The sequence below is a fragment of the Apium graveolens genome, chromosome 1 (assembly GCF_009905375.1).
Source record: "Apium graveolens cultivar Ventura chromosome 1, ASM990537v1, whole genome shotgun sequence".
Classification (NCBI taxonomy): Eukaryota; Viridiplantae; Streptophyta; class Magnoliopsida; order Apiales; family Apiaceae; genus Apium; species Apium graveolens.
Genome location: NC_133647.1, coordinates 2,785,956 through 2,806,939, shown reverse-complemented (window position 1 = coordinate 2,806,939; position 20,984 = coordinate 2,785,956). Strand labels below are relative to the sequence as shown.

Below are 20,984 nucleotides of genomic sequence, written 5' to 3'. Positions count from 1 at the left end.
TAAGTGATCTGTTCTTCCTTTCCACTACTTCTGTTATGGAGTTCTTGCTGCTGAAAACTCATGCAGAATCCCATTTTCCTCACAAAATGCTCTCATGAAAGAATTCTTGAACTCAGTTCCATTGTCCCTCCTGATTCTTCTAACCTTGAAATCAGGATGATTATTGACTTGCCTTATGTGATTGATGATGATTTCACTAGCCTCATATTTAGACTTTAGGAAATATGTCCAAGAGAACTTTGAGAAATCATCTACAATTACTAGGCAAAATCTTTTCCTTGAGATGGACAATACATTGACTGGTCCAAACAAATCCATCTGTAGCAGTTGCAAAGGTTCTTCAATTGTTGAATCAAGTTTCTTCCTGAATGATGCTTTAATCTGCTTCCCTTTTTGGTAGGCATCACACAATCCATCCTTAGAAAACTCCACTAGAGGAATGCCTCTAACCAGGTCTTTCGTTACTAGCTCATTCATGGTCTTGAAGTTTAAATGGGATAGATTCTTGTGCCATAGCCAACTTTTATCCTGACTTGCTTTACCGAGAAGACAAGTAACAGATTCCGCATTCGATGAGTTGAAATCTTCTAGGTAAACATTTCCTTTTCTCACACCAGTGAGAACCACTTTCTTGCTTCTTTTATTAGTCACAACACAGGCTTCTGAGTTAAAAGTTACTGAGTTGCCTTTATCACAAAGCTGGCTGATACTCAACAAATTGTGTTTGAGACCATCCACTAAGGCAACCTCCTCAATGATGACATTGTCCTTTAAAATCAAGCCATATCCGACAGTATAACCCTTGCTGTCATCTCCAAAAGTAATACTTGGGCCAGCTCTCTCCTTGAACTCTGTGAGCAGGGTAGAATCACCAGTCACGTGTCTTGAACAACCACTATCCAAGTACCAAAGATTCTTTCTGTTTCCCTACACACATCAAAATCAAATCAAGTTGATTTTGGTACCCGAGTTTTCTTTGGCTTTATCTCATTTGACTTAGGGATATCAAATTCATTCTTTGGTCATTTGAGTTGGGCCTTTGAAATCATTCATTGCAACGGAATTATCATGCATATTATAATCAACAAGGAATGACATGCTATTAGTAAACATATTATTCCAGTAAGGCATGCTAAATGCCATTTGTGGCATACTAAATGCAGCATAATAAGGATTAGGTGCAAATGGCATGTTAGCAAACTGTGCATTCATATTCTGTGTAGACATAGCATTTATAGGCATGGGAGGCATGACATTCATGTTGGTAAAGTGAGGTGGCACAGATATGGAAGTAGGAATGGCAGATTTGCAATTAACAGACAAATGATTTACACTACCACACTTGACACAGATTTTTCTAGGAGCATATTTATCAGGTGTGTAGTTATTATGTTTGTTAATCCCTACTTTATCATTTCTATTATTTTTCTTTTTAGCCTCTATTTTTACCTCAATCTTTTCAAGTCTGTCACTTAACTGTTTGACAGTCATGTGACCAACATTAGCCTTTTTCCCTTTCTTAACTTGGCTCGATTCTCCTGAAACAAAGTTCTTGGAAATAGATCCATACTTCTCATTGAGCTTAACAAGTTTGGCTTTACTGATAGGCTTGTTCACAGCCGACGGTTGAGGATTTTTATCATTCGACGGATAACCCTTTTTGTTATCTAATGGATGATCCTCATCATCCGTCGAGTCCACATCTGTTAGCACTCCATCGACCAAATTTGGTTCTAGTTTCTCTTTGTTCTTTTTCCAAGCTGCATCACAGAAAGACTCAATTCCTTAAACTTTGGTGATTTGAGCATGGACATCCCTAGATGTTTTCCATGCCTTAATCACCTCATGTTCACGCTCGAGCTGCTTCTTCAAAATTTCTTCTTTCTTCAAGGACTCAGTTAATTCCTCATTGGCAATCTTACTCTCAATTCTTAACTTTTCAAAATCAATGAACTGAGACTCAAGCACATTATACCTCTCACTCAAAAACAAATTGTTTTATTTGATTTTAGCATTTTATTTAGTAAGAGACTTAAGTGTAACACGCAAATGATATAACTCTGTAGACATGTCATTTATAGCATCATTACACTAAGCTTTTGATAAATATGCAAGGTTTTTAGTAATTACCTGATTATTTGAAGAACTTGTTTTTGTTTTATCAGACTTGGCCATTAGGGCTAGATTGACATAGCTGACCTCTTCATCTTCATCCAGACCATCTGCTGCCCAATCATTTTCTTGTGTAATGAAAGCCCTTTCCTTTTGTTTGAGCAGTTTAAAGTATTTTTGCTTATAATCCATAGGCTCAAACTTTTTCTTGCTGGAATCTGACTTTCTACATTCACTGGAAAAATACCCTGCCAAGCCACATTTGAAATATTTGAATTTTGATTTATCCACCATGTTTCTATTTGGCTTGGCTGCTCCAAAGTTCTTTTTGAACTTGAGCTTGGAAAATCTTCTGGAAAGAAATGCTAAATATTTATCAATGTCTTCCATTTCATCTTGGCTCAAAGAATCTTCACTTTCTACTACAAGCCCCTTGCCCTTGCTTTCACAGACCCTTGAAGTTGACTCAACAGCTTCCATCTTCATCTCCTTCTGTTTCTCTAACTCAACAACTAGTGCAATGGACACTCCTTTCTTCTTTCCTCTCTCCATCCTCTCATCTTGGTCTATTTCAAGCTTATATATTTTCAGGATGCCATACAGTCTCTCCAAAGTAAACTCCTTATAATCTTGTGAGTTTCTCAATGAGACTGTCATTGGTTTCCATTCCTTTGAAAGAGATCTAAGGAATTTCAGATTGGAGTCTTTTGTCTGATAGACCCTTCCATGCAGCTTTAGAGCATTTAGCAGTTTATGAAACCTACTAAAAATGTCAGTGAGAGACTCACTTTCTTCATTATGAAAATGCTCATATTGCTAAATCAGTAGCTGTATCTTGTTTTCTCTAACTTGCTCAGTACCATCACAGATGATCTGTATTATATCCCAAACATCCATGGCAGTTTTGCATTTGATAATGTTGTCAAACATATCACCATCAACTCCATTAAACAGGATATTCATGGCCTTTTTATCCTTCCTGACTTGTTCAATGTCAGGATCAGACCATTTATGCCTTGGCTTGGGGACAGATGGCTCATTTCCAGTTGCAGCTCTCATTGGAACATGAGGGCCTCTTTCTATGCAGTCAACATAGGCCTCATCTTGAGAAAGCAAATGAAGATGCATCTTTACCTTCTAATGATGGTAATTATCTTTATCCAGAAAAGGGATCTTGACTCCAACATCCTTCTTGTTCATCTTGCTATATTGTTTTGATCTTTAAACTCTTTGTAAGTTAAGAGCTTGCTCTGATACCAATTGTTAGTCAAAGAGATCTAAGGAACTTAAGATTGGAGTCTTTTGTCTGATTGACCCTTCCATGCAACTTCAGAGCATTTTGTAGTTTTTGAAATCTACTAAAAATGTCAGTAAGAGACTCACTATCTTCACTATGAAAGTACCCATACTGCTGAATTAGCAGCTACATCTTATTCTCTCTGACTTGTTCAGTGTTGTTAGTCCCTTAACAATATAACAAGAATTACAGAAGGGGGGTTGAATGGAATTCTTGAAACTTTTTCTTGATTGAAAATGTTCTAACTTATATATATATATAAGTATGAATTGATTAGCACAATGCGGAATAGCTACTTAAATGAACCAAAACACAAGTAATTAAAAACAAGAATCTATAAAAACTTTATGGTGGATTTGAATGATTCCACCAGAGATATATAATATATATCGAGAGAACTCTGTGTGCAAAAATCTCACAGCTGCTTACAAATATTGAACAACTAAGAATGCAGAGAAATGCTAAGAATTCTGCTTACAAATGTTTCTCTGCTTGAATCTCTTGTTTTTCCTTAGTTGCTACTTCTTGGTTTATATATTACCAAGATTACAAAGTAATGAGATAGGATAATAAAATAAAAACTATCTAGTCTATTACAATTCTACTTCATTACTCTATTCCAGTATCTTTGTATATCTTCATAATAGCATGGAAATGGCAATTCTTCTTTGTTCTCGAAAACCCAGTTGAATAGGCTACCACATTCCATTTGCATCCACTCGACGCATTTGACTGTGTTGTCACTGTCAACAGATATTTGAATTCTTTATCCATCGGGTTCATGATCATCTGTCGAGTTATTGATCATCCGTCGGGTTGTTGATCATCCATCGAATTCATTATTGTTTATCCGTCGGGTAGCAATCAGGCACTTGACTTCATTTCACTTTTGCAGAATTACAAGACATCATCTATGTACAATTAATCAACCTATTCTGCATATCTAACTAAAGTCAACATGACTTAAGTACTACTATAGATTCTAAACAATGTGTATGCAGAAATATGCTACAAACTTATTGTTACATAAGCTACTCACTCGATGAATAATAAGTCATCATCTGTCGGGACTATAAACCTTATCCATCGAGTGCTACATTATTTCACTAAGTAAAATCTACCAAGGTGTTTTGTTCATGAAATCATCAAGTACACAACATATACACAACAAGTGCCATCACAGATAAACTGTATTGTATCCCAAACTTTCTTGGCAGTTTTGCAATTGATGATGTTGTCAAACATGTCACCATCAACTCCATTAAATAGGATCACTACACCATAGATGGCCTACAACAACACCCAAAAAATATTACAATAGCCCAAAAAAATGTTACGATAGCCAGCCAAAAGACCTAAGGTAACATAAAATTTAAGTTGCTTTTTTTCGAGTTACATTTGGTCCCTAAGGTAACATTTCCTTTGTCCTGGTGCAACATGAACTTTTGTGTTACAATAAACATCAAAGGTAACATCAATGTATGCCTATAGTATCAAACTATGTATGTTACCTTTGCACTTTGAATTTGCAAAAAAAAAAGATAGGGCCCACTTGTGGGGCCCATATTGGGGCCCACAAGTAGGCCCCATTTTTTTATAATGATTTGTATTATATTAATTTGACATGATTTGTTTGTAAATTGAACATATATACCATTAACATGTTTTTCATACGTAAAAAGCAATACTACATGAAATTCTGTTATTCGAAATCGAACAATCCCAAAATATCATTACATACCACAAAATGTATTACATCCAAACCAACTCAAACATTCAAACCATCATATGTCTAAAACTACGACAACATCAATTATTTTAACTAATCAAAATAGTTCAGGTTCTTTACTAAATATTAGAAAAAAAGATAAATTTAATAAAATAGTAACACTAGAAACTCTTCATATTCTCCTCGACTTCAGACGCAAGTGTTTGGTCCACTTTTTGTTAAGTGTCCTCCTTTACCAGCATGTCCCTAACTGCATGATGCCCTAAAGATAATAATGCACAAATTAATTAGACAACACAAATTTGACAGAAAAGAAGAATGTCAAGGCTGATGAGTGGTATTGTTATCTTTTGGGTAGACCACAGTTTGATGCGTATTACTAAATCATTCTTTTTTTGACTGCAATCCCTCATTGTCCATCTGTGCAGTTTTGGGTGGCTTAGCATATGCCTTTAGGACTGCGTCATTCTACAAGAAGACAAACATTTTGAAAGATTTATTTAATTATGACATCAATGTGGTCAAAATTAATGACAATATGGTTCATAATTTAGTCAACAACCTATTTAATCAATGCAACATCAATTTGTAATAGACAGGGTCATTATCGCTGATAAACAAATACAACACTTCTAAGCAAGACCCTTGTCTGTTCACTGTTGCAATGCTGCAATTCAATCAAGTCGATTTAGTCGAGCAGAATCTACTTACTAATTTACTTGAATTGTCCACAAACATACTGCATAATACAAATATATATACTGCATAATACAAGTAGCAAGATGATAAATTAGAAGTTCGTAAAATTAACTTATCATTCATAGTCACAAGATGCTACTGCCATGGTACATCCCCTACAAACATTATGTCGCCTTCATTATCCTCGTAAACAAGTGTGTATTCCCCACTCCCATCCAACAATCCTGTGATGGCTTTCTCTGCTTGAATATTCTGGATAGTATTAATTGAGGGATCATTTTGAGCTGAACAATGAAACATAAGATAAACCAAAGTCAGGATAAGATGTACATTAAACCTATCATGATCACAACTGAACTAAATGAAGGTAATTAGTCATACTCAGCTCAAGAGGTTGTCATAGTGACCATTTGTTGGCTAGCCTGTTTGCTTACCCCTATTAATCCTACTATAACATCATATGTTCAAATAATACCTAATTAATCTGAACAACAAATTTAATCAACAAACTTTTTCTCTGCTCAAGGCCAACTACGTAAAATTCTTAAGTTAGCATAACAGTGGCATAACTAGTTCATGTTATACAAGTAAAAATTAACCTGCCAACAGCTTTGGAGCATAGCCACTTGCAATATTCTTCCTAAATGATCGAATCTGAGGCCATCCCACAACAGAACTAGGAGCTGAAGTAATTCTGCATTATATACACAAAGTTGTTACACCATAATCTGAAACATAAACACAAACTAGACACATAGTAGTGATAAAGCCATTCCCAGATTCAACTTTAACTATCAAAGAGTGTTGTTTTATTAACAGAACAAGAGAAAGTATTATAGTAAATTATTTTATGTTAGTCATGATCACTTATGCAATACTTACTAATTATGTAAAAATGGAAGGAAAAAAGGAGAAATATATGTTATAAAAGCAGAGGAGCAGAGAGTGGATACAGGTGGGGCTGTTGGACAATTTTTTCCTTTAAGATTGGATGCTTTGAGATCTGTCCAAACCTTCAAGCTGTGAAATTAGTCCAAACCTTCAAGCTTCTGAGCTGCTCGGTTAAAACGATATGGATGTGTATCCATGCCATCTGTCAACAAAATAACCTGCATTGGGAAGATGAAAACAATATAAATTTCTATAGTATTAACATATGCAAATCACTCATTTTCTAAAACACTAGCACTGTATACCAGCTTAACTCATTTAAGAAACTGTAATAAGCTATAATTATAACATTTTACTACATCCTGTTACTTACCTTTTTGTCATTTAATACATCTGCTATGAAGCCATGAGCTAAAAAAGACGGACACTTGGATAAGGGATAGGACTTTATGTTGGGAACCTAATGGATTTTACACCATACTATGTACAAGCTTAATTATTAACAGTTTAACACAGTAACACCTAATACTTATTTTTAAAACATAATACTGAACAATAGAATTTGATAATAGTGCTACAACTTTGTTTTTATTTTACATGAGGCTACAACCTTTCACACTTTTTCATTCAAAGAGCTACAGCTCACTTCTCTCAGGTATTAATCATAAGTTCATAATAACTAGAAGCTGGAGTATGTAGCTGTTGTGCACATATACTTTACTCAATCCAGATGTTCTGTTCATTAAATTTGTTTCTGAAATAGCTTGATAGTCTAATTATCAGATAATAAAGTAGTAGTCTTGTAGTTACACTTAGTAATCGGAAATGACGGAGATAGTTGTTGTTAAACCATGCTAGAGGGGAACTACATATTATATACACAAATCTACATACAAAACAAAAGCAAATTGTACCTAGCACACCCCAAACTCTCAAACATAACCAAAGTGCTGAAAATTTAAAGTAACAAAACTCTCAAGGAGCTGATGAGATGATCCATCCCTGCTTGTCTTCTCGTAAGTGTCCGATGTCGACCTTCTGCGAAACCAAAATGCCCCTCCTTCTCATCCTGAAAATTCACTGCAATTCGTTTGTAATGGGAACCCGTAAACACACACACACTCTCATTATTCTTTCTTCTAGATTTACTAAATTAGAGAAGAAACTAACAGAATTACAGAGAGGGAGAGAGAGAGAGAGAGCGAGAGAGAGAGAGAGGGATAGAGGCAGTATATACATATACACACAAAATCAGAGAGAGGTGAGGGGTAGTACCTTAAAGTAGAACTACAAGCCGATTTGACCCCAATTCCAATTAAAAACCCCCGATTCCAATTAAAAACCCTAGCTAATCTATTCAACGATCTGTGAGGTAGGATGATTCGGTTCAATTAAAAGCTGAGAGAGAGAGAGAGTGAGAGCGATTTCTAGAGAGAGAGATGTTTAAAGTGTGAGAGAGACTGAGAGAGGGAGAGAGAGATATTTAGAGTGAAATTTTGACAAAAAACTGCCGCTTTCTCCAAAAATTTTGATCATACTTTAGCCCGCCTGATCGAGAGCCCAAAAAACTGCCAGCTAATTTTACTTTTTTTTTATTTTTTAATAAAATTTTAAGTTTAAATAGTGTTTAAATTTTTTATTAATAAAAAATTATATGTTATTAATTAGTACAATTTACAAAATGTTTTTAAAGAAAAACTTATTCTATTAATCTTAGCTATTATTAATATTATTGCTTAATTATATTATCAAAATTAATTAATTTTTAAGTCAAATAATTATATATATTTAATTATTTGTAAAAAGTTATTTTTATCCACCCTATTGTAACATAAGTTTCCACATGTTACCAATATGTAACACTTTGAAGCTATGGTAACATGTTATAAAGACTATGGTAACATCAAAAATACTACGTTGCGGTAGGCTAAGATGAACATACCTAAGGTAACATAATTTTGTAACACGCCTGATTAAACCATTGCAATAGGTCATCTATGGTGTAGTGGATATTCATAGCCTTCTTATCTTTCCTGACTTGTTCAATATCAGGACCAGACCATTCATGCCTTGGATTGGGGACATATGGCTCATTTCCAGTTGTAGCTCTCATTGGTAAATGAGGGCCTCTTTCTATGCAATCTAAATAGGCCTCATCTTGAGAAAGTAAATGAAGATGCATCTTTACCTTCCAGTGATGGTAATTTTCTTTGTCCAGAAAAGGAATCTTGACTCCAACATCCTTCTTGTTCATCTTGCTATTTTTTTGTGATATTTAAACTCTTTGTTTATCAAGAGCTTGCTCTGATACCAATTGTTAGTCCCTTAACAATGAAACAAGAATTACAGAAGGGGGGTTGAATGGAATTCTTGTAACTTTTTCATGGTTTAAAAGTTGTTCTACCATAATAATATATATTAGTGTGAATTGATTAGCAGAGTGCAGAATAATAGCTTGAAATGAATCAAAACACAAGTAATTAAAAACACAAGTCTTTAAAAACTTTCTGGTGGATTAGAATGTATCCACCAGAGATATATATTATATATCAAGAGAATCCTGTGTAGCCATAAAAGCTCACAGCTGCTTACAAATGAACAACTAAGATTATAGAGAAATACTACGGGTGCAGCTTAAAAATGTTTCTCTGAAAAATGTTCTTAGTCTTGTTGTTGTTCTATTAGCTACTTCTTGGTTTATATAACACCAAGATTACAAAGTAATAAGATAAGATAATAAAACAAAACTATCAAGTCTAATACTATGCTGCTTTATTAGTCTATTCCAGCATCTTTGAGTATCTTCATAATAGCATGGAAATGGCAATGCTTCTTTATTCTCTAAAACCCAGTTGAACAGGCTTCCACATTCCATTTACATACACTCGACGTATGTGACTGTGTTGTCACTGTCAACAGATGTTTGAATTCTTTATCCGTCGGGTTCATGATCATCCGTCGAGTTCATGATCATCCGTCGGGTTGTCTTGTTGGTCATCCGTCGAATGGTATTGTTGTTTATCCTTCGGGTAGCAATCTGACACTTGACTTCATTTCATTTATGCAGAATTACAAGACATCATCTATGTACAATTAATCAACCTATTCTGCATATCTAGTTAAAGTCAACATGACTTGAGTACTACTTACAGAATCTAAATAATGTGTATACAGAAATGTGCTACAGACTTATTATTACACAAGCTACTCACTCGATGGATAATAAATCATCCGTCGGGACTATATTGAGACATCCGTCAGGACTACAATCCGTATCCGTCGAGTGCTACATTTTTCACTAAGTAAAATCTACTAAGGTGTTTTGTTAATGAAATTATCAAGTTCACAACATATACAGTGATGTCTCTTATAAAGGAATTGGATGCATATTGATGCAACATGGGAAGGTGATAGCGTATGCTTCAAGACAACTTAAACCACATGAAAAAAAGTACCCGACTCATGACTTAAAATTAGCTGCGATAGTGTTTGCTTTGAAACTATGGAGGCACTACTTATATATGAGGAAAAGTGCAAGATATACACGGATCACAAAAGTCTGAAGTACCTCTTTACTCAGAAGGAGCTAAATATGAGACAACGTCGATGGTTAGAATTGATCAAAGACTACGATTGTTTGATACAATATCATCCGGGAAAGACCAACGTGGTAGCAGACGCATTGAGTAGGAAGGAAAAGCTAAATACGATAACAATGCCGAAGAAATTATCTGATGAAGTTGAAAAATTGCAATTAGAAATTTGTGATCATGGAGGAGCGAATGTTGTGCCATTACTTTTTAACCAACAATACTAGAGAGGATAAAGAAATGCCAAGATGAAGTAACCACTCAAGAGAATAGTCAGTTGACAAGAGAAGAGATAGGTACACACACTACGCCAAAAACTGGATTCCGCAACCCTTCACACTAGGGTTGCAAAGAAAAATGTAACAGTAGCCTTCTAAACCCATATCTATCGCAACCCCTATTTTTTGATGTTGCAGTATAGTCAAAATGTGTTACCAAACCCATAACATATAATAAATATGAATTGTTATTTATTTTTAATTTAACTAAATAATTATTTACATAGAAATGAATTAATAATTGAAATATATATTTTATTCATTTCTTAAAGCAATCAAAACTATTAGAATATATATATATATGTATATACTTTTACTAAAATATTATATTAATCAGTAATTATTTTATATACAAAAATGTATATATAATTGAAATAATTTTTTTTAAGTTTAAAAAATTAACCATTCGTTAACGGAGTAATTTAAGATGTAATTTGTAAAGTAATTTAAGTTTTAATACTAAAATCTCAAAATATTAAATTTATTAAAAAGATTAATAATTATAATATGAGTATAAGAAAAATTGAAAAGAAGCAAACAACAGTGATATTTCAGAAGCGGCAAAATTGCCGCGTTGTTTTTAACAAAAATTATAACAAAAAAACTAAGTAATCATCGTCTCTCTCCAAATACTCTCTCTCAAATAATACAAGGTATTTAACATTTCTTTTTTGCTTTCTCGATTGTTAATATGATTTTTCTCACTCATTTTTCTCGCTTTTAACATAATAACAAGGCTTAGATATTGATGTTTCCAAGAAGCTTCTTTGTTCTGGATGTGTTTTTGACTTTCATGGTTGAAGATTATGTAAAATAGGTATTTGTATATTTCCGCTATTGCTAATCAATTGGACTTTTCTAGATGATTGTTTTCTGTTTGATTGATTATTTTTTAACTTGCTTGTTAAAATCTGAATTTCAGCTATGTGATGGTTTCCGATAATGACTTGAGTGTTCTGGGTTATGTATCGGACTATATCTGCTGTCTATATGGATTACGTGGTGCCTACGGAGTTGTAAGTCTTGACATTTTCAATCTTCTCAATATAGGGTGTTTATTTTCTGCTCCTGAATGGTGAAAAAAGTAGCAAAGAGTGTGAGCTATTTGTATATCACAAAAAATAGCTATTTGAGCTATTTTCTTCTTTTATTGTAATACGTATTTTTAGCTTGTTTTATTGTAAGTGGTTTTGTACTCATAGTTTATTTTACTTATAAGGTATGTGTTGCGCAAGATTCTGAAGTATTTGCTCGAAGAGGTCTTCAAGGAATTGTTGGGGAATTGCTGGACAGAAAAGATGAGACAGGCATGAAAGCAGAAATTTGTTCTGAGCTTGGGATAAATCAGATTTTAAAACGTAATCTGGTACACTTGTCTTCTGGGGAGTTTCAGAGCTTCCTCCCTTATTTAAAAAACTCAGGAAGCCAAAGAAGTGGTGTGTCCGGTGTATATTTGACTATTTATACATGTCATAACTTCCACAAAATCTGTTGGCCGCCATGTTACCTCGTTATGTGTAAACAAAAAACTAAGCAGGGTCTGTAGTACAGTTGCATCCCCGTTATATAGTACAGTTGCACCAAGCTCCAAGTACATGATGTACGAGGATCTTGCAAGTACTTTCCATATTCCTAATATATGGCCTTACTAGTGACACTTCCGGAGTCTTAGTTACTTCGTAGAGATGTTAATAGAAACCTGTTCACTAAAAGCTCTCCTATATTTTCTCGTCTCATATTGACATCTGTACTGTATGCTTAGTAGCCGATTAGATTATTATCGGACCATCTTTGGTATGATATTGAATATGATAGTTGTAAATGGGCTCAGCACAAAAGCTTTCTATCTCCCTCAAATTTTCTAATTCTTTTCTTTTAATGGACGACTCTCTTTCCTTTTCTCCCTTTGTTTCTGTATCTATTTATGTTTCTATAATTTCCATTTATCTGTAGTTTTTTATTGAATAAAGTTAGATAAAAAAGTTGATGTATGTTATTTTTTAGCACAAATGAACTTGATACGGCCGGGCTGATGCTTAATATTTTATTTATTTAATTCTTTAAATGATGGCAGATGCGGGGAAGTCAACAATTGGGGGTCAAATACTCTTCCTTATTGGGCAGGTTGATGAGCGTACAATCCAGAAGAACGAGAGAGAAGCAAACGATAAGAGCAGAAAGAGCTGGTGAGACACCATTCACCTCCAATTTATAAATTAGTTGAAAGTTTCGTTTTGCTGGTACATTTTGGAGTCAGAACTTGAGTCTGAAAAATCACTGCTCCCTGTTACTTTTTTTTAGAAGTATTAAATATTGGTAGCTGTCTGTCTCCCCCTGGATGTATGTATATGTCACGACAAATCTCCCCCCCTCTCTCCCTCCCGCAAAATGGTCAATGATTGTTCTCTGTACATATATATCATCACTGTCCATGTCACAGTGATGTTGATAAGTTTCAGCATCACTGTGATTAACTTTTTCAATGTCAATAATAGTTAAATATCATTGGCTTGAATTGCTGTTACAGGTTTCTTCAGGGACCTGAAACTGATCCAACCACTGTGAGGAAAATTAGGGATGCATCGATAACAATAAGGATGTTACTGTCCAACTTATTAACTATACTAAAACTGGTACATTAGGCTTTATCTTGTATTTACTTTGCTCTTTTTCTTATTGGCTTTTTTATATACATGTGTTTGAGTGTGTGATCTTTTCTTTGGTTCATCTTAGTCATTGTTTTTCATTTTGCTCTCACTCAGGCAATACATTCTGAAATTTGTTTTATCTATAGCCTATGCGTAACCAGAAGGTACAGTACCACCAAAGTCAGGCTGAAAGCAGTTGTTGCATATGCATATTAATTTGAAAATTTTATTTTTTTCTGTGTACAAGGAGAGGTTCAGTATTTCATTGGGGTACAACTAGATGGAAGCAAACATGTTGAGCCACTCCAGAACAGTATTCCTGAGGCTACTGTGAAAGAGAATTCTAAGTTGGTATAAACTCTTACATAGAGAAACCTCACTTTTTTTAATTATTTTTTGTACTAGTGGTTTTTCTTGTTCATTCTCAAAAAGTTCATTCTAATCTATATTCAGGTGAAAGAAACTGCAGAAAATATTGATGAAGCAGTGCGAGAGCTTCCCGATGCTAATTCTGTAAGCACTGTCCTACATTATAAATTATTGAAATTACAAGTCCTGGTTTAAATTTGATACAAGTTAATGTCTGTTTAGATAGTGCAATTAATTGTGTGTAACTTCAAAGCTACTACAAAAAAATGACAAAATGTACTCACAAGCAGGAGGTAGTACTGATTTATCAAGTCAAACTGCAAACTAGAATAAATGATAAATCCTCTCGCCATATTACTTGTTGAAAATATGGTCAATAAGTGATAAATCCTCTCGCCATATTACTTCTTGTCCCACCTACTCCTGATTGTATGTTTTCTTATGATTGAGCTAAATATTTTTAAATTTTTTGCCTTTTTTTTATATCTACATTTGTTGCCACACTGAAGTTGTTTCCATGCTCTGTCTTTTTAGTGCCTCCAGAAGAGCTCTATGCTACTCAGTTATCATAATTTCAAGTGGCCTGGTCATCATTTTTCTTTAATGTTTTTGAAGAGAATTGTATTATTATATTGCGATGCTAAATTTCAGTTCATTCACTATATGTACCAACACTCATTTATTGTGTTGAATTATTCGCAGGGGAACGGGTACAATGTCGGTTTTGGTACATGCTCTGGAAAAATTGTGTCTTCATTTCCTTGATAAACCCTTCATTGGCTGATAGGTGAAAGCATGTGTCTGGCTAGATGATTAGGAAGAGTATGGCATAAAATGCTCTCAGACTGTGTGTTGATTTAAGTCATATATCAGCAATCTAGTCATGTTTATGTTATTTCATGTGTAGTGTAGTACTGTCTGTAAAGATTTTAAAATAGTATACATTACTGCTAATATACATTTTAAAGAGATTTACCTGGATTGTGTTGGTTTTAAGACAATGGTCTTATTTATGGGCATGTTAATTTACAAACAGTTCCTAGCATTTTTTTTGTAAAAGCGTTGCAATAGGTCTTTATAGTGTTGCTAATAATCACTAAAAACGTTGCTAAAAACACTAAAAAGTTTTGCAAAAAACACAAAACAGCATTGCAAAAGGGTTGCGTCAATACCCCACATGTGGGCCCCATTGTGGGGCCCACAAATATTATACTGGTAGCCCAAACCCTACTGTAACACTTTTCAAGACCTATTGCAACCCTATTGGTGTTGTAATAGCACAGTTTCGTAACGGATAAACAAGGGTTGCAATAGGGTGTCACCGGGGTTATAAAGAACTCTATGGCAACGCCTAAAATTGCAACCCCGAAAAAGAGTCGGTATAGCCTTTTTTTGGCCTTTAGCAACACTTTTTTGGCCTTTAGTAACGGTTTCTTGGGGTTGCGAAATCCAGTTTATGGCGTAGTGACAAAAAGATGAACAAGGTGTGTTGAGATTTTCGACAAGAATTTGGATTTCAAATGTGACTGAATCGAAGAAGGATATTTTGCATGAAGCACACAACTCAAGATTTTTGATTCACCCGGGAAGTACCAAAATGTACCATAATTTGAAGAAACATTTTTCGTGGCCGAACATGAAAAGAGAGATTGCAGAATGGGTTTCAAAATGCGACACATGCCAAAGAGTGAAAGCAGAACATCAGAAACTAGTGATGATTTAACCATTGAAGATTCCAGAATGGAAGTGGGAAAATATTGCCATGGATTTTGTAGTGGGTTTACTGCGAACACGTTCTGGACACGACGCAATTTGGGTGATAGTTGACCGCCTTACGAAGTCGGCACATTTTCTTCCAATCAATGAGAAGTCTTCATTAGACAGACTAGTTCATATGTATGTTCTCAAAATCGTGTTACGCCATGGAGTACCTATATCAATAGTTTTGGATCGAGACCCACGATTCAATTCGAGATTCTAGAGACAATTTCAAGAAAATCTCAGAATGAAATTAAACATTAGTACAACATACCAACCACAAACCGATGGCCAAAGTGAACGAACAATCCAAACCATTAAAGATATGTTGCGAAGTTGTGTAATTGATTTTTCGGGAAGTTGGGACGATCGTCTACCACTCGTAAATTTCTCATATAATAATAGCTACCATTAAAGTATTGGCATGCAACCATACGAAGCTTTATATGGGCAAAAGTGTAGAACACCGACGAGTTGGGATGAAGTTGGGGAAGGAAATATTTTTCGATCTGAATTGATTCAGCAAATAAAGGACACCGTCACTGTGATGAAGAAGAGATTCGTTGCTTCTCAGGATAGACAAAGGAAATATGCGAAACCCGCCTGGAAGGATGTGAAACTTAAAATTGGGGATGTTGTATTGCTTAAAGTATCACCATGGAAGGGTTTGACCCGATTCAGTTAGAAAGGGAAATTAGCTCCAAGATACATCAGACCTTTTGAAATCTTGAACCAAGTAGGGAAAGTTGCTTATGAGCTAGGCTTGCCGCCATAATATCAGCACGTGCATAATGTAATTCATGTCTCATTGCTAAAGAAGTATAATCCGAATGCCAATCATGTGATAGAGATTGAGTCAGTGGAAATTCAAGCCGATTTATCATATGAAGAGCAACCCGTGCAGATACTGGATCGACAAGAGAGAATTCTTAAAAATAAATCAGTAAGTTTGGTGAAAGTATTGTGGAGGAATCCTAAAGTCGAAGAAGCAACGTGGGACTTAGAATCTAAAATGCGGAACCGGTATCCTCAACTATTCTCCTAGATTCTGAGGACAAAATCCTATAGGGGGGAGAGGATGTGACAACCACTAAATATTTGAGCTATTTTATAAGTGTGATGTATTTATTCATAAATATTCTGTGTTATAAGGCCGACTATGCGGATTCGTTATATATTGTGTATAATTTTGTCGTGTGGCATTGTGAATGTTGCTGGAATATTTTTAAGCGTATAACTTTTGTATACCGGTAAGATTTTTGTTACACGATTAAATAAGTAACGCAATTTGATAATATTTGAATAGTTGCGACTACACGATTAAGTAATAATTGAGATTCTTGCAATTTAGTGATATTTGAATAAGTTGCGAATAGACGGATAAATTATATTCTAATATTGTGGAGTATAGTCAAATTTTTGCAAATGCGTGTGTGATTTCCAATGTGTTAATTATATTTTTCATGATTTATTAGTGTGATAATATTAGAAAAACTATTTTTAATATAAATTTTTTTTGTCCGAAATTTTTGAAAATAATTTTATTAAACTTCTAAAATCTCATAGAATTTATGGTATTAATTTTGTGATTTATGGACTTATATTTTAATTAATAAAACACTTTCTTTTTAATTATACTTTTAACAGTTATTGAATTACAAGTGTGCCCTTGCATGCAAATTCCATCCAAATAGAGATCAAGGGTAAGACCGACCTTTCACCCTCCACTAACTCCATTTGACCAACTAAATGACCTATAAAACCTTGCATGCAAAATCTTGCTATTAGTGGGTGAAGGATAGAATGGTAAAAAGCAAAATCCACTACCGTTTGAATGAGACAAAAGCTAGACTAAACACTCATTTCACCTCATTTTATTCACCAACACTTCACTCCACTCTCTCCTCTCCCTACCCCCTCTCGGCCGCGCCTAAACCTTCCCCCACCCCTCTCATTTTTCTTCCTCATTTTCTCCATTTTCTTATAACTTTCAACTCCTCTAAGCAAGAGTCAACTATATTTGGTTCTATATCATCATTTGAGGTTAGTTTCTTAGTTGCATGTGGCTAAAGCCAAGGGTTTAACTTTGATTCTTGTGAATCTAGAGTTGAACTCAAATAGAACATAAAACTTGAGCAATAGATGGTCTTGATGAAGTGTTTTGCTTCTATTTTCAAGCCATGATCTTGGCCTCAAGCATTCGGCAATGACTCCCAAGGAGCCGAATGGATTTTGTTGTTTGTGTGATAGTTTTGTTTTTTTTTCAAGAAGAAAGAGACTTTGCATGTGACTTTTAAAGAACTTATGATCTTATAAGATGTATTTTACAAAGTTTCCATCCTTGGATGCCATGATTTTTATGTTAAAAGTTGAAGTTTATACTTGCATGTTGTAGAATTAGTAGTATTTCGAATAAATGTGCTATGTGACTTAAATTTGAGTTTTTGTGCAATGAATGCCACGGATTATGCTCTAAAATACTAGTATGCTATGTGCCTTGATAAGTCATGATAAAATCTAGTAGCCATCAAGTTGATACCATGTATGTTTAGTACGAAATTTGGCTTAAAAATCACGTATGTAAAATCTGCTCTGCTATGCTCTCTATTTTTGCCTCGGTAAATGGATTTTTTGTCTAGGTTTATGCTCGTATTTTCTATAAAATGATAGTCAATAGGGTTGTATACAATTTAAGTTAGATTTGTTGGCTTGATTGTTGGTTTTGGTATTAAAATGGGAGTTAAGCTAGAAGGAGGTACACTAGGCACTATGTAGCAGACTTTTTCACCATAAGTATAGGCTGTTTTAGGTGAGTTTTGGTAAGTCCTTGCTAGGCCCGAGTTTACTGGAGTTAGGAACTGAGTTGTACTTGAGTCCAATGGCTTTGATTCGTTGAAAAGCTAGCAATTAGGTTGGTGCACACACACATTTCCAAGAGTAACTCAGAACAGGGCAGCACTGCGTAAGCTTGAACTTTTGTCGATTATAACCATGCCATGAGCTAGGCCTTCACGGGGCCTTGGCTTAAATAAGTATAATTTATCCTTAGGAAGTTTAACAAACCATTAGAATTAAGAATTTAGTGAGAAACTTGAGTTTTATGTGAGTGAAAACAGGGCAGAGTGAATTCGTGGGAGGTGGGACAAGTGTCAACTTTGAACAGAGGCCTAGAGAATCCTAGGTGAGGCCTTGGCATGAAACTAAGTCTGAGAGTTAGGTTTAGGTCTTAAGAATCCATGGGAATTGATTTTGTTAGAAGGCCCCATGTAGAAGTTGAGATTTCATCCAAGGAGCACATGACATGCAAACTGGTGCTAGCAGGAACCTTAGTGTGAGTATTGACTTTTGTAAGCCTATAGGAGTGAGGCCTTTGAGTCTCACCAACTTTAGAAGTTAATTTAGAGTCTTAAAAACCTGTAGGAAGTGGTTTTAAGTGAAGGTTCAAGGTGGAGATATCCCATTTCTACCAAGGCTCCCGAGAGCACCCGAGAGTGGTCTTAAGAAAAACTTTAGTGGTATACGTTGTATTTGGGACTTAGAGGTGAAGAGTCCGAGTGTTGCACATCATCTTTAGGTTTAAGTTAAGGTCAATAATAGTTCTTATGTGTTACTTGCTTATGTGGTTAGGTATTTAGGTGATATTATAGTACAAACAACTAGTAGTATATGGCATGCCATTATGTGATTATGTGATTATGTGACTATGTGGATTATTTGAATTATATATGATAAAGTTATGTGTATTCTTGTAATTATAATTTCTTGTGTAATAGTAGTTATGATAAGAGTAAAAGTTAGTCTAAGAGTTTATAGGCTTATAAGGTGTTTAAGGGTGAATAGTAATGATGTTAATATAATGTGTTGGTTCCGAAGCGAAGGGGAAGATCCGTGCCGTCAAGATAGAATAATATTAGAACTGTTGGAAGGCAAGTTACTACATCCTTATGCTTATAATTGTTGTAAGTGTATATGTTTTTTTGTAAATGCTTAAGTTGTAATAATCACCATGTCATTACTTAATTCGAATACTTCTGGTAATAGCTCTTAATCTTGTTGGTACCTTACTTTCAAAACAATCCTTATCCATTAGACCGTGAATACTAAACTCTCTACCAAATTCCCTAAAGCGAACCTCATTAGTGAACTTGAATTCTCTTGTTACAATTCCATTAAAGTGATACCAAATCTTTCCCGGCTTCCATGTTATAAAACATTAAAAATAAAATAAATGTTTTCTTGACTTAGTAGATTGGACTAGACGCAAGTCCTTTTCACACTTATTGATAGGCTCACATATAGCCTAGGGATCCCATTATATTTAAGAACCCATCGCGGTTCGGGATTACTTCGCGGCTGATCACCGGCTGTAATCAGTAGCATCCTAAAATGATTTTCATGATTTGATATTTATAACATGATTTCCCGATGCCATGATACTATATGCCATGTTTCGATCATTATGATTCTACCACTGATATTACCTGGAGAATGTCTGAAATTGCAAAAACCCTAGAAAACACATTAAAACATCAACAACTTGAGTATAAATACACCAATTCAAAGCTTTATGGAGCGTAATAAAGTGTCATAAATGTCATTCAACAGTCAGCTCCCTGTCTAAAGAAGAAAGGTTCATCCCATCGATACCACTTCACCTCAAATAGAAACTTCTTCCTTTGAGCATAAGAGAGTTATGAGGGAATGACATTACTCACCAGATAGTTACAATAACTGCAAATCATGGTTCTTCTTCTTGCACCCCAAAAAGCTGCTCATCCAGAAAAGATTTGTTGATCAATGTCTTGTCCTCTGAAGCCTTGCCTTAATCTTGCAAGAGTGATAGATGATCTGCTACTTGATTTTCTCTGCCTTTTCTGTCCTTCATTTCCCTCTCGAATTCCTGAAGTAAGAGAATCCATCGAATCAACCGAGGTTTTGAATCTTTCTTCGAGACCAGTTATCGAATAGCAGCATGATCTGTATAAACTGTCCCTTTGTCCCAAGCAAATAAGATCGAAATTTCTCAAAACCATATACAATTGCCATCAACTCCTTCTCTGTAGTAGTGTAATTCAGCTAAGTACCATTAAGGGTCTTACTAGCATAGTAAACCACATGGAAAATGTTCTACTTCCTCTAGCCAAGAACTGCTCCAATTGCATAGTCACTAGCATCACACATCATCTCGAAGGGCTCATTTCAATCAGGTGCAGTAATCACAGATGCTGTAGTCAAACTCTTTTTAAGCTTTCAAAAGCAGCTAAACATTCTTCATCGAATTTAAAGGGAACATCCTTTTCCAGCAAATTGCACAAAGGCTTAGAGATTTTGGAGAAATCTTTGATGGATCACCGATAAAAACCCGCATGACCAAGAAAACTACAAACTCCTTTAACTGAGATTGGCAGAGGAAGATTTTCAATGACCCCCACCTTGGCCTTATCCACCTCAAGACCCTTGCTAGATACCTTGTGCCCAAGAATGATACCCCGTTGCACCATGAAGTGACATTTTTCCCAATTGAGCACCAGATTGGTCTTCACACATCTTTTCAATACCAACCCAAGATTGTGCAAGCATTCGTCATAAGATGTCTCGAACCCGGAAAAGTCA

General features: G+C 35.0%; 2 protein-coding genes across 8 annotated transcripts; one reads left to right on the top strand and one right to left on the bottom strand.

Moving 5' to 3' along the window:
• Nucleotides 1-5,972: 5,972 nt before the first annotated feature.
• Nucleotides 5,973-7,112, bottom strand: LOC141659048 (auxin-responsive protein IAA18-like). The gene is made up of 3 exons (XM_074465785.1): nt 7,102-7,112; nt 6,437-6,531; nt 5,973-6,121 (listed from the first exon to the last, which is right to left on the bottom strand). Exons 1-3 carry the CDS (start codon nt 7,110-7,112, stop codon nt 5,973-5,975), a joined length of 255 nt encoding a protein of 84 aa, XP_074321886.1.
• Nucleotides 7,113-11,196: 4,084 nt separating this feature from the next.
• On the top strand, nt 11,197-14,595 carry LOC141659561 (uncharacterized). 7 transcript variants are annotated; one of them, XM_074466487.1, is made up of 9 exons: nt 11,197-11,249; nt 11,333-11,413; nt 11,519-11,612; nt 11,816-12,032; nt 12,671-12,782; nt 13,124-13,229; nt 13,503-13,595; nt 13,698-13,757; nt 14,148-14,595. In XM_074466487.1, exons 3-9 carry the CDS (start codon nt 11,526-11,528, stop codon nt 14,376-14,378), a joined length of 906 nt encoding a protein of 301 aa, XP_074322588.1. In that variant the 5' UTR covers nt 11,197-11,249; nt 11,333-11,413; nt 11,519-11,525; the 3' UTR covers nt 14,379-14,595. The 7 variants fall into 7 exon arrangements, 6 of the variants coding, with proteins under 6 accessions (XP_074322588.1, XP_074322604.1, XP_074322611.1 ...); XR_012549805.1 differs by lacking the exon at nt 11,197-11,249 and having other exon boundaries at nt 11,262-11,413; nt 13,698-14,042; nt 14,148-14,199; nt 14,316-14,397; XM_074466503.1 differs by lacking the exon at nt 11,197-11,249 and having other exon boundaries at nt 11,262-11,413; nt 14,148-14,199; nt 14,316-14,595.
• The last annotated feature ends 6,389 nt before the right edge of the window (nt 14,596-20,984 follow it).

Excerpts from the sequence above, each read along its gene's own strand:
- LOC141659048 (XM_074465785.1), bottom strand. Across the intron at positions 6,122-6,436 it reads TGCTCCAAAGCTGTTGGCAG|CTCAAAATGATCCCTCAATT; the intron begins GTTAATTTTTAC and ends TTCATTGTTCAG.
- LOC141659561 (XM_074466487.1), top strand. The coding sequence starts at position 11,526 with ATGGTTTCCGATAATGACTTGAGTGTTCTGGGTTATGTATCGGACTAT. Across the intron at positions 11,613-11,815 it reads TACGTGGTGCCTACGGAGTT|GTATGTGTTGCGCAAGATTC; the intron begins GTAAGTCTTGAC and ends TTTACTTATAAG. Across the intron at positions 13,230-13,502 it reads TATTAACTATACTAAAACTG|TATTTCATTGGGGTACAACT; the intron begins GTACATTAGGCT and ends GGAGAGGTTCAG.